Here is a 14089-nt window from a genome sequence, read left to right on the forward strand (position 1 = left end):
TTTTATCATTTACCTACTCGAGGACGAGTAGGAATTAAGCTTGGGGATGCTGATACGTCTCCAACGTATCTATAATTTATGAAGTATTCATGCCATGTTTATAATAATTTTATATGGTTTTGGTATGATTTGCATGGAACTAACCTGGACTGGCGTTGTTTTCAGCAGAACTACTGTGGTGTTGTTTTTTGTGCATAAATGAAAGTTCTCCAAATGAGCTAAAACTTTTTGACGACTTTTTTTGGAACAAAAGAGACCCCCGAAGCTTTGTGGGAGGGCCAGACCGGGGCACGCCTGGGCCCTTGCTCGTGCCCCGGTGTATCGTGCTCACCTCGAGGCCCATCTAGATGTGAGACCGACGCCAAAAATTCCTATAAATAGAGAAACCATCAGAAATAACCCTAGTTCGGAAGTTCCGCCGCCGCAAGCCTCTGTAGCCACCGAAAACCAATAGGGAGCCTGTTCCGGCACCCTGCCGGAGGGGGAATCATCTTTGGTGGTCATCTTCATCATCCCGGCGGCCACCACGATGAGGAGGGAGTAGTCCACCCTCGGGGCTGAGGGTTTGTACCAGTAGCTATGTGTTTAATCTCTCTCTCACGCGATCTTGAGATGTCACAATCTTGATGTATCATGGGCTTTGTTAACATAGATGAATCATATGATGTTTCTCCCCTCTCTACACTTGTTGTGATGAATTGAGTCTTTACCCTTTGAAGTTTTGTCTTGTCAGATTGAATGTCCAGATCTGAGAACACATGATATATGTCTTGCATATGAATACCCGTGGTGACAATGGGGTATTATTTTGATTCACTCGATATATGTTATGGCACTCAACTTGCAGATTCCCGAGGTGACTTTGGGGTAATCTATGCATAGGGGTTGATGCACGCTTTTATTATCTTTTCTCCAATAGAAACTTTGGGGGTCTCGTTGTAGTTCTTTGTGTGAATTGAGTATTATGAATCTGAAATTGTTTGACACATATCATATAATTAACTCATGGGTACTCACGGTGACATTGGGGTATCTAGGTGACATTAGAGTTGGTTGATATGCATCATATGGTGTTATTTTAGTACGAACTCTTGATTAGATCGATCAGAAAGAATAGCTTGCTGTTATGTACGAACTTTAGGATAGATTGATCGGAAAGAATAGCTTTGAGGTGGTTTCGTTTAGATAATTTCTATCTTTTGTTCTCCGCTAATAGGAACTCGGGAGTGATTCTTCATTGCATTTTGAGGGATAATCATATGATCCAAGTATGTTAGCATTGTTGAGAGATTGCGCTAGTGAAAGCATGCACCCTGGGCCTCATTTTCCACTATTGCAATACCGTTTGTTCTCCGTTTTACTATTTACTACCTTGCCGTTATTTATTGTTTGCACTACAAAAACTCATATCTACTATCCATATTACACTTTTATCACCATCTCTTCACCGAACTAGTGCACCTATATAATTTTCCATTGTATTGGGTGTGTTGGGGACACAAGAGATTTCTTGTATTTGATTGCAGGGTTGCTTGAGAGAGACTATCTTCATCCTACACCTTCCACGGATTGATAAACCTTAGGTCATCCACTTGAGGAAAAATTGCTACTGTCCTACAAAACTCTGCGCTTGGAGGCCCAACACGAGTCTACAAGAATAAAGTTGCGTAGTAGACATCGGCCTCCAACACCTCCGACTAAAAGCCCAGGAGGAGGCACCACGACGGAGACACCATGGCCCGCCGCGTGCTCAGCCGCTACAAACGCAGCATCTCCTGGCCAAGCTCCACCACGCCTCCATGGCCTCGTCGCACCGCCACCGCCATGTCCCGCGTCGTCACCTCCAGGAGAAGCAACCGGTCGGGACCTTCTCCTCGCACGAGCCCCAGCCGCACACCTCCATTCCACTGTGAGCTCCGCCATGTGTCGTCACAGCCGCTTCCGATCCCGCGGCGAGCAACACAACTGCCCACACTGCTAGCCCGCCTTGCTCCAGAACCACCCCCGTGCGCCAGATCCGTCGTCGCCAGCCCGTCGTGCTCCAGAACCACCCGTGCGCGCCAGATCCCGCCGCCGACGTGCGCCGACGGCGGCGAGTTGAGATGCGGGAGATGGGGTGGTGACGGCGGCGGTTAGGGTTTTAGCCCGAGCCGTCCCCCTAGGGAGCAACACGGGAAGGGGAAAAGAGGGATTTAATTGTACATCACATCGGTAAATTACCTAGTTAGCATGCATGATAGTCCTTACTATACCTGGCCATACCTCTGGCCGGGCCGGGCTTCGGGCCAGGCCTAGCCAAGCCCGACGCAAAAAACCCAGGCCCGGGCCCGGCCCGGTCCGGCCATCGGGCCTGTTTTCTGGGCCCGAGCCCGGCCCGAACACATAAAAATCCGTCGGGCTTCGGGCCGGCCCGGCCCGACCTTTAGGAAAATGTAAAAACGACGGGCCTAGGCCCGGCCCGGCCCGGTCTTCGGGCTCAAAATCTAGGCCCAAGCCCGGCCCGGGGGCAGCGTCGGACCGGGCCGGGCCGGGCTTCCCATGGCCAGGTATAGTCCTTACTATGTACCCCACTACAGAAGGTTTTACACTCCCACTACGGGAGGTGTTAGCGTCCCATACATTAATGTACTAATGCTTAGGACCTGGTGGTAATAAGGATAAGCCAAAATCTTAATCCTTACCAAAAAAAAGTGTTACTTTCGTGGAGTTCAGGTGCAAGTCAATTTAAATAGCATTATGGGTGCGCGAGTGGGTGGTTTGGAAAATGACGCACTAGTGCTAATCTTCTTCAATCAGTGTCTAATGCAATTAGTGAAGGAGCTGTCAAGGTTGATTCAAGATATAGGAGTGTTTATTGTCCACTATCGTGCATTCAAAATTTATACAGAGATTTAGAGGAGCGTTAAATGCAGAGACTAGCCTAAACAAGCTATCGATATGGGAGCTGGATTCATTTGCGGGCATCTTTGGTAAAAGGGGAATGCATTTTTTATACTTGAATTAATGGTACATGTACATCCATAAAACTAAATGATAACACCCAATATATTACAGAACTTGATTAAGTAGGAGAAGTAGACAATTCACCTCGCAAAAAAAAAAGAGAAATAGACAATGCAACTCAAAAAGAAGGATAAATAGACAATGTAATTGTTGCATGTGGTGCTTAGATATATTTGTAGGTCAAACTTTGTACGTAAAGCACGTATCCAGATCAGTGTTGAATGAGGCTTAATTGCAGGTTAATCGCTAACTGTAGTCACCCTTAATATCTTAGTATCTGGTAGGGAAAGTTATAAAAAAATCATTATTGAGGAAATTGTTAACTAGTAGTTGGTCGGTTGACTGGCGAGTAGGGAATTAATAGGCTAATCGGCAAGTTAATTGGCCAATTGGTCAATTAATCGGTTGATTTATCAGTTTATCGGTTACTCGATGACCCTATGATTAAGGATTTAATCGGTCATTTAATTGGTTAATCAGAAAAATTCTTGAACATGAAAAAATGGTATATTAAAACGGGTTATCTAGCATTTGGGAAAGAAACTGACATATGAGATTCAAGTGACGATGTGGATTGATGAGAATGCAAAGAAATGGCTATTTAATGATGTTAGTGGGGCTATTTTTATAACACTATCATTGCAACGGAGGTATGGATATTTTCACAGTGAATGTGATTTACTTGTCATTTTCTTATCAATGTAATTATGTATGAGAAATGAATTTAGCCGTGAACTCAATCTGCACTTTTTTTTAGGGGAAAGCCTCTCAGTATTCTATTTCTCCACCAACGAAGTTACATCATTTATTACAAAAGGCATAATGACATTGTTCCTCCATCCCAATCAAAATTAGGCAGAGCATCATACGAGTGCTTCGCCAGATGATGAGCCACTCGATTGGCTTCCCTAGAATAGTACGAGAATGTAACTCCATTTGACGTGCCAAGAAATATGATTTTGTTTCATAATGCAATAAGACATGTGGCAGTTAGAAGTGGTTTTTAAGTAAAACCAGCTAGAAAAACTGGCAAACCCGAAAAACAGGGTGGAGGGGAAGGGCGGAGGAAAGAAAGGAACATAAAATGTATCCTTTTGTATTTTTTAAGTAGGAGAAGAGATAGATAGAATATCGAAGGGTGAAGAGATAGATAGAATAGAAGAAAATCATAATGATAAAGCGTTGTTTGTTGCGGGTACCTATACGACGGCACATTTTTGCCTCATCCGGCACGAAATGTCACATAATCTCCTCTTTTTCCAGATAATTGCGATCTTCTCTTCTTTTCCTTTTTAGGTAATTGTTAGAGCATTTTCTTTGCACAATCATCCTCTTTTGTGGGGTAATGCAATCATCTCTTTGTATGTAAAACATGTATCCAGATGATATCCATAAAACATTCCTGACACGCGTCCTGCATCAACACCTTATCTATCGCGGACAAGCAGATAATTGCATTGTACTTCCTTCGTTCCAAAATAAGTGTCTTATTTTGGACGGAGGGAGTACATCGTATGATACGTATTTGCTTTGAGTGGTTTTTCTAGAGGAGAGATTAGTACTATTGATTGGCAATAGTAGCTAAGAGCATCTCCAGCCGCGCCATCAACAGACCCCCTAGGCGTTTTTTACGCCGGCGGGCGAAAATCGGCCCAGACGCCCCCCCCCCCACACACACATCTCATTTAGCGCTTGTTTGGGCCGAAATAACAGTCGGCGAACCCAAGTCGAACCCAAGCGCCCGGGGGTCGCCCGGGGGCGCCGGCAGAAGCGAAAAGGGGAGTAGGACCGCTCTGTCGGTGAGAGGAGTCCATTTTCTCGTTGTTTCCTCCCGCTTTCCCCCCTCAGCTTTTCTCTCATTCTCCATTCCTCCCGCCAATCTCCTCTTCTTCCCCTCCCAGCCGGCCGCCATGTCGCCAAAGAAGTACGTGGTTCCCCGCGTCGCAGCGGATGCCACCGCCACCGTCGCCCAGCCGAAGCAGAGGAAGCAGAGGGCGCTGTCGTCCAAGCCCCCGGGCATGTCTAACACCGACGGGAGGGCGGAAGTTCAGCACCGGGAGGCTGTCATCACCGACCGGCGGAACAGGGCCAGCACCAAAAAGGCCCGGGACAGTGCGGCGCTCGCGGCTGCGACGGTGGCGGAGCAGGCAGATCGCTCGGCCGAATAGGCCGAGGCAGCTCGCGTTGGGATGATGAATCCACCCGGCGGCCACGACCCGTACGCGCCCTAGAGCCAGCAAAGCGTCGGGTCTCCGGCCGGCTTCTCGTCGTCGCCACAACCCTGGGGGTGCATGCCGACGGCGACGCGCACGGCGGGTTCAACCCCAACATCACCTTCCCCCATGGCCATCCGGCCCAGCGCACGCCCTCGCCGCCTTCGACGGCATGCAGTACCCTCCGTACATCTACTCACCGCTGGCCTACGCAGCCTCTCCGACGCCACCTCTCCACCGTGGCGCACTGCTCTTCTCACAAGCCTCCTCGTCGCATCTCGACGACACCGACGCTACGGAGGCCGACATGAACGACATCATCACGACCGGCTCGGCCACAGCTGCCGCCTCCCCCCGGGTTCACTGCCCAAAAGGACACAATGGACCTCAACGGCGACATGGACGGCGAGCTCGACTATGGCGAGGAGGAACCAGAGGAGGAGGACGACGACGACGAGGACGATGAGGAGGAGCCGGCCCCTGATCCGGCGAGGAAAGGGAAGAAGAAGAAGAAGAAGAAGAAGAAGAAGAAGAAGAAGAAGAAGAAGAAGCGGCCGGCCAGGAACGGCGAGCCGCGCATGAAGTGAGCGACCAAGGAGGACGAGTGCCTCGCCGAAGCGTGGAAAGTTGTCTACCTCAACCCGATCACCGACATGAACCAGAGAATTGACACGTATTGGGACATCAAGGGCGAGTTCGACGAGCGCAAGCTCGTCGACCCCTACTTCAAAGGCGTCTACATGCAGCGTGGGTCGAAGGCAATGGCGAACCATTGGGGGCTCATCCAAACGGCGTGGAACAAATGGCACGGGATCGTCGAGGAGATCGCGGCTCGCCCGGAGAGCGGCGCCAGCATCGAGGATCAGGTATGGCATGCCGGTCTCTCCCTTTTCTTTTCGCCGTGTTCGCGCCCGCCGACTGTTGTCGCTCGGCGCAGCTGCTACGGATGTTCGCCATGTTCCGCCGGGACAGCAGCGACCAAGATTTCAAGTACCTCGACGTCTTCAAGTAGATCGAGAAGTGTGAGAAGTGGACGGATGTCCGGCGCACCCTCGCCAAGACCAAGGAGACGTACAAGCCGGACACGCCGACGTCGGGCGCGTCAGATGGGCGCCCGGACGGCAACAGGCCAAGAAGGGGAAACACGCCGAGTCGGCCACCGCACGTGTGCAAGAGTCCATCGACCATTGCATCGCCGGCGCCCAGACCTAGGCCGCCTGGCGGGAAGGGAAAACCAAGGCGCGGTGGTCGGCGTTGATGACGAACAGCGCCGTCAAGCTCGACCTACTCCGGACCAACATCGCCGCGAAGAAAAGGAACACCGACTTGGCATTCCTGATGGGGCGGACATGTCGATGATGGACGAGCAGGTCAAGGCGTGGTACCTGGCGGAGCGCGGCCTCATCCTGAATCAGATGTCGTCGACGGCGCCGCCAACTCCCACACCGACGCCAAGCCCGAGCGATGATGCCTCCACGACACCCGGCAGCACAGAAGCTGCGCCGACACCGCCCAGCACAGAAGCCGCGCCGACGCCGCCCGGTCCGCGCACGCTGACTCCTCCGACGTCGAAGGCGGACCACCGCCGTTTGATGTGTTGCCTACATGTCCTTTCTTTTTTTTTGCATGCCAAACTTTTCATTTGATCGCCGAACTGTGGCAAAGGTGGTCGCCGAACTGTGGCGCTGATGGTCGGACTTGTGGCGTTTTTTGGGGCGGGAATGGATCAAGTTTGAATTTGCGACGCCGGAGGGGGGGGGAGGCACCTGTTGGCGTGACTGGAACCTAGATCGCTCCCAGGGTCTAAATATCGTCGGGCGAGCGCCCGAAAGAGCGCCGGGCTATGCGGCGGGGTAGGCAAACGAGTGGAGATGCTCTAAGAAAAACTGGGGCCTGATTATTTTGGCGTCCCTGTCTGTGCATGCAGGTGGCTTCCGAACGAGCCTGCTAGACTCTGTTGTGCAGGTGATATGACGATTTACACCCAAACAAATTTCACTTCCCAGTGAATTTTTTTTTTTGCAGGCACGCACCGATCGATGCACTCCCCTTTTTTTCCGGGTTTTTTTTTTGCATCGAACCTTTTTTTCCGTTGTTGTTGGGATATGTGCGCGCGAGCTGGCCATCTCACGTACGGTACGTGTATATCTTTTTTTTTTGAAACTACGGTACGTGTATATCTTGGCTCCATGGTCGACGACCTACAACTTTGTTTGTTGGTTTCTTCCATCAGTCGTTCGTTGAGCGAGCTGAGTCCGCGGAAACCGCCAGCGCGCGTGGGCGTGGCATCCTCGGCACCGATCCGAGGCCTCTGGCGCGTGGAGACAGCTGACACGGAGATCGGACGCGATCCTGCCACCGATTCGGCGTGTTCACCGCAGGCTGCCACAAGTAGCCCGGTGAGCATCCAGCAGCGCCGAAAGGATCCGCCCCGCCGCTCCATGTGTGCATGTAAAGAGACAAGAGGAAAGAGAAGCGTGGACTCCTCGCTCGACAAACACCTCCGGCGTGGCGGCGTGGTGTGCTGTGAGCAGTGGGGATGATCCTCGTATGCAAAAAGGAAAAAGAAAAGGAGCGTGTCGTGTGTGTGTATGCATCTATGGTGAAAGCGGTTGCATTGTCCGTGCATGCCCGCCACATGCTGGCCGTGCAACGTCGTGAGTTTCCACATCCACATGGGGTTATTAAGGGAATCGGTGAAAGGACTAGGGCTTTTTCTGCGGTGAGGCCCAGGGAGGGGGCGCTGCCTGGCTGCTTCCAGCAATCTTGTGCTGGTAGCAGATCTCATCGAGGCATAGTGATTTGTCGTCCTGTATAACCTGATGGGGGTATACAGAAGAGAACAGGCTTTCATACTCTGTATAACTTGATGGCCTGATGGATACATAAACTTTGGCGTCCATGTATCTATCTACAAGCTCAAGAGGTTCGGGCAATCAATCTGTTGCACAGCTTTACCGGTGGCCAGTGTACTGCGTACGTACGTGCTGGAAGCCTGAAACATCCATCCGTATGTATGCTACACAACAAGAGGCGCCCGCATAAACCACTGCACTTGCAGAATAGAAAGGCCACCCACACCCCCACAAACAAAAATAGCAGGGCCGTCTGCTGCGTGGCTACGCTCGAGGCCACAGAGCTGCACGAAAACACGGTTCGGAAGCTACTACGATGGACGGACAGAGAGGCCGGTGCAGGGCGAGACGGCGACGGCCCAATTTATTGGGAGCTTAGCCAAGAAGGGAAGGGAGTCGGCGCGGTGGATGGATGGAGTGCACGGTGAAAACAGGTCCAAGTAGGGCTGGCAACCAGAATTCATCGGCGGGTCAAGGGGCTTGGTGTGCGCGGCTTTATTGCGCCTCCGGATGGTGGTTCCAAATGCCAAGGCTATACAAACTGCATTTGTGCGTCGACAGGGACGGCAACTGCAAACGTAGCCTACTGTGACCCTTCTCATGTCCGCATCTCGTTCCAAATGCCAAGGGCATAACTTTCCGATAGGTTCACAAACATAGACGTGGAGCTCGTCGTAGGTGGAGTAACAATTAATTAAAGCTGTGGCACGCATCGGTGCAAGAGTGTGTACATAGGGATCGGTTCCAGGTAAGGCCGTCATGTAACAACCGCAAAATCAGATGAACACAAGAGTGTGCCACCAACCATTCTACTCATCGCCATCATCTACGAGCCAAGCTTTGGATGGCTACTGGCGCAAAGAAATTAAGGAATATTTTTCTGGGCGAGTAATTATCATGCCGAAGGTGTGGGTGTGTTGTAATTTTCTAAACTCTATTCTCTCTTTATTTAATAGATGAGACAAATCTTATGCCTCCGTTTCGAAAAATAAAACCCAGCCTTTACATGCCAACATCGCTATGCTCGCGACCAACCTGATTGAGAGGTCCTACAAATGGGCAATTGGTCGAACGAAGCTCACAAACTGTTCCCCGCGTTGAGCTCCAACTCGATCTCGGCGTCCAGCCGTCCACCTCAACAACCTGCTCAAGTCCGTTTCGAAAGAAAAAAAACTGCTCAATGAGTGGGTGGGGCCCTTCGTCACTATGGAGGGAGAGGGCATAGTGGAGGAGCTGGAAGGAAGCGACAAGGAGGATGAGCCACCGATGGGAAGAGCCAAGGAGAGGGCGGAGTGGAGGAGGCCCGAATCAAAACAAGAGAGCACTTTTGCGTACTCTCGAAAAAAAAAACAAGAGAACACACTGGTTGGGGTGGGGAAAGATTTGGGTGACTTGAGAACCCCTTTTGTCATTGTGTAGGAAATGTTGAGAGTTAAGATTACAAGAGCAAATATATTTGAATCTGATCCAGGGTTGTTTACGGTCGCTACATGAAAAATATTTACATCAACATAAAAAGATGAGCCCATCACCCCTCAATTTGGTGGACAATAATCAAGATGAATTCAATTCACTAGGTGTTTCAGCAAGGTACTATGAGTTAAAAAAAACTATGAAGAAAGTATTTACACTCAATAGATAATGAAGAATACTCATCCATACAAACAATCCTCACTGGTTATCTACAGCATGTTCATAGTAATAACATACTCCATCCGTCCCAAAATAAGCAAAGTTGATACAAAGTTGAGACACTTATTTTGGGACAGAGGGAGTAGAAGATAATACTAGATGACAAGAACAAATATTGTTAGGAGACACAATCCAGCTTAAATTTGGGTCTCAACATAATTGGAGTATAAGATTATTTGATTGACCAGATAAATGGGATCCAGTCCATTGTGCGGCATGGACCTAGACATACGTAGAATTTCAAAAACGTGTGCAGCTTCATAGAAGTTTAATCGTTTAACAGCTAATAAAATGTAATTGTCAATGTTGTTCTCTATAACTTGTATTGACATGCTGTTAAAATGGTTAAAATAGCATGCTGAAAACCTGTCAGTGCCACATCCATTCTAAAAATAATCAGTTACTCATAACACGGTACTTGAGCATTCCTTATATAACTCTGGCATAACATCATTCTTTTCTATCAATTTGCCATTTCTAGGAACACACTACTTGTTATTGACATGTTGTTAAAATGGTTAAAATAGGAATGCAACCATTTTTCAGCATCAATCTCAACAGACCATTTTAACAGCAAGATCACCAGCAGCAGCAGCTACAACACTGACTTGGCCAGCAGCAGCAACATACTGAACCCAGCAACTACATAAATGTCTGCACCAAACTTGCTATGTGTAGCGGCAGAAATCTAGAAGAGCAGGTGTCAAATCAGAAATGATGAACATGAAATGGAACTGTTTACATACCTGAGTGCAAAGTAGCCAAGTCGTCGTAAAGATCCAACCAATGAAGCAGAATGCCAGTTAACACAACTTAATTGTAGCTGGATCTATCAATCTACAAACAACAATCAAGAAACAACAGGACATCTGATACCATAATCGATGCTGAGACTACTAAATGTACAACAGGCACAGGTCGTCACTGCATCAATTGATAACCGAGACCAACATTTCAGATTCTGTACACAATGAAACTTATGAAATGACAAAATTAAGTAGTACAATCAAATGGCAGATATTTTACAGCTCCTGCAAACCGCAGGACTTGGAGTGCCCTGTTCAGCTCAGCTCCACCAACTATGCAGGTAGTGGCTCTTCCAAGACTGTCAATTCAAAACACATCATCAATACACCATAAAAATTATTAGATGCAAATGAAACAGGCTAAACTCCAAAAATGAAGGAACATGAGATCAGAACCTTTTGTTTTTTCTGGAGCTTCAGGCCTCTCTGGCGCTTTAGTAGGTACATCAGGAAGCTCAATAACATCATCAATGTCTTCAGCTGGAGCTTCAGTGTAAGCCGGCGCCTTAGTTTTCTTTTCAGGTTGTACTTCAGTAACGGGAGCATCAGGCAGAGACTCAAGTGCAAGCTGAAAAGAACAGATGACAATAAAATTTAGCAGAGAAACAAATCTTCATTTAAGCTCAGAACTCAAAGTTTATAATGTTGGTATTTTTCATAAATCAAAAGGTTGAAAACTCTTGAAGCTTTTGGGAAAAAACCTCAGCTTCCAAGTTGTCGAATTCAGCCATGACAGCCTCCTCATCCTCAGCAGATAGTTGTTCACCCAGAGCGGCATTTATTTCCTGCAATCAATATCAGTTGATAAGCAAAGTAAAAAGGTTACAGGCATTGTCTTTGGGGGCATATACCGCAACAGATGGTAAGATCACGAGAAGGAAGTGATGAAAACTGGATTCAAATATAAATAACTCTGGCAATAGAAATAGCAGGGAGCTCATCAAAATCAGATGAAACCAAATTTACGGGCATTGATTAACAAGTACAAAGACATCAATAATATAATATAACAGATGATAAACTGATTCTTCTATTAGCTACTTGTATAAGTCACAATTTCAGAAGCGTAATACTTTGTAGAACTGCTCATGTTTAAGTTGCAGACTACAGAGCTAATTATATATATTTAAATGGTGTAAGAACGAAATCAGTACTGATTTTCAGGCAACTATCACATAGTCCACATGATGTACATTGTCTAACTAGTTCCACAGAAGTAGATGAAATGAGCTTTTACAGAGATCCGAGGTGCCACTTTACGTATAACGCGTCAACTAAGGATGTTGTAAGAAAAACATGTACAATGACTTCAAATAAGATGGAAGAACCTCACGTGGACAAAAGCATTATAAATGTAGTAACCAGTGGACTGGAAAATTTTATTGAACTTACATCCTGATAAGCCTTGGCCTCAGCTGTGTCATCCATTAACTTTTGGACATCGTCGATGTTAATCTCACTCTGTATAGACTTAAGGGCAGCATTTCCAGTCTTTAGGCTTTCCAATACAGCCTTTTGCTTGCTTGCTAGTTCAATATCTGCCAGCTTCAACAAGAGAACAGAGAACAGACTGTCAAATTATAGATCAAAACTAAAGAGACTTAATGCTGGTCAGATTCACTTACCTAAAGCAGAAATACAGACATTCTGTTCTATACATGAACATGCAATTCATTAGGAGCCAGAATCTATCCAGTAAACTACTAACCTGCTGTTCGACATTCATTTGCCATGTATCAACTTGTTTCAGGAGCTCTTCCTGGGATTTCTTCTTCTTCAGTGCAATCAAAGCTCTGTCTCTCTTCTTTTGTTGAACCAACTGGCGTGCAGCTTCCTTTTCTGCTTCGATCACCTTCTCAAGCTGGAAGGAAGAAAAGTAAACCATACATAAACAGAATCAGTGCCATCTTAATTGTAAGTAGAAACATCATTCCAGTGATTTAATGCAAGACACGCTCATTAGTTCAGTTAGAATATTTGAACAGTTCATCACAACACGACAAGTTATACCCACCTAAAGGTATCGAAACCCGATGGCGAAATAATTTCTTGGCACAACATGCTAGTACAGAAATCAGATAGTTTGCTAGTTTGCACTAGCAAACGACTCCCACACCGCTAGCGCTGATAGACCGAGATAAGGGCAGCGCACCAAAGCATGCACTACAAGCCAGTCTGGTTTTCTCAATATGCTCTGGAAAGTAATATCCTCATTTGATAACATGAATGTGCAGTTCTCGCTTACATTCACCTTAATACTTACTACTCCCTCCGTCTCATAATGTAAGACGTTTTTTCACACTACACTAGTGTCAAAAAACATCTTACTTATGGGACAGAGGTACTAGTACATTATAACCCGACCCAAAACCTATACTCTTGTCCTGATGACACCGCCATACATTCTAAATCTGGATCACTACTGTCAACCCAAAATGGCAAACAACAAACCACACCAGAACTGGGCCCTACTGACGAAACTAACAAGGTGGAAAAAGCTCGTCCCCATTCAGTTATAGAAACCACGTTATGCAAAACCTAATCCCAACTGCGCCCGCAGTCGCGCAATGAGCGGTATTGGCACCAAACCTGGTATTACCTAGCCCCGGGGGCCGGGGGGCGAAATTGGAGATCGATAAACTACCAGAATCGAATCTCAATGATCACGATTACAAACTACAACAATTAGATGGTATAGTAGGACGGGGGTGGGAAACAGATGATGGGATCGGGCAGGGCGGGAGCAGGGGACCTGCTGCTGGAACTGCGCGAGCTTGCGGCGCTGCGTCTTGAGGGCGAGGATGGCCTTGTCAACCTCCGTGATCTTAGGCTTCTTCACGAACACGTTCCCCATCTTTCTCTCCCCGCGTATACCCCTCGCGAGCAAGGTTTCGCCGGCGGCGGGAGAGGAAGGAAGAGGGAGAGGGGAAGGTGGACTGCGGGAGGAGACGCGGTCACGGCATCACACTTCATGGGTAGGGTCGGGGAGAATTAGGATCGGTTTCATAACCCGTTACCACGTTTTTCTATGGGAAAGACCAATTAGGACATGTACAATGGTTGATAAAATAGTCTTATCTTAAGTCTTGCATGTAATTTAGATATGACAAAAAAAACGTCTATAATGGGTCATGTCTTAGCCTTATCTTCAATAACTAGCTATTCGTAAAAACGTGGTGAGACATATTGTGCTAAGAGATCATCTCTTGTCTTTTTTTAAATAAGAGAAGGCAAACATTTTCTTACGGGTTCTCTCTCCTCCACCTCATCATTTATCCTACGTGGCACTGCTAAGATAGCACCATTGTACATGCCCTTACCATGTACCAATAGCTCAACCCGTTTTTCTAAAAAAATTAGTACTCCTCGGTAAAGAAATATAAGAGTCGTTTGGGTCACTAAAGTAGTGATCTAAAGAAAGTATTTTCTTAGGAACAACTCTTAGTCTAGCTTTATATTGTTAGAGCATCTCCAACGGTTTCCCTATAAAAATTCATCTATAAGTATTGATTGAGAACCT

General features: G+C 47.3%; 1 protein-coding gene across 1 annotated transcript; it reads right to left on the bottom strand.

Moving 5' to 3' along the window:
- Window positions 1–10617: 10617 nt before the first annotated feature.
- Window positions 10618–13549, bottom strand: LOC119324097 (vacuolar protein sorting-associated protein 20 homolog 2-like). The gene is made up of 6 exons (XM_037597839.1): window positions 13322–13549; window positions 12278–12430; window positions 11962–12114; window positions 11271–11354; window positions 10966–11137; window positions 10618–10868 (listed from the first exon to the last, which is right to left on the bottom strand). Exons 1-6 carry the CDS (start codon window positions 13421–13423, stop codon window positions 10843–10845), a joined length of 690 nt encoding a protein of 229 aa, XP_037453736.1. The 5' UTR covers window positions 13424–13549; the 3' UTR covers window positions 10618–10842.
- Between the last annotated feature and the right edge of the window lie 540 nt (window positions 13550–14089).

Source organism: Triticum dicoccoides, chromosome 6B, assembly GCF_002162155.2.
Source record: "Triticum dicoccoides isolate Atlit2015 ecotype Zavitan chromosome 6B, WEW_v2.0, whole genome shotgun sequence".
NCBI lineage: Eukaryota > Viridiplantae > Streptophyta > Magnoliopsida > Poales > Poaceae > Triticum > Triticum dicoccoides.

Excerpts from the sequence above, each read along its gene's own strand:
- LOC119324097 (XM_037597839.1), bottom strand. The coding sequence starts at position 13,423 with ATGGGGAACGTGTTCGTGAAGAAGCCTAAGATCACGGAGGTTGACAAG. Across the intron at positions 11,355-11,961 it reads AGGCCAAGGCTTATCAGGAT|GAAATAAATGCCGCTCTGGG; the intron begins GTAAGTTCAATA and ends TATTGATTGCAG. Across the intron at positions 11,138-11,270 it reads TCGACAACTTGGAAGCTGAG|CTTGCACTTGAGTCTCTGCC; the intron begins GTTTTTTCCCAA and ends TGTTCTTTTCAG.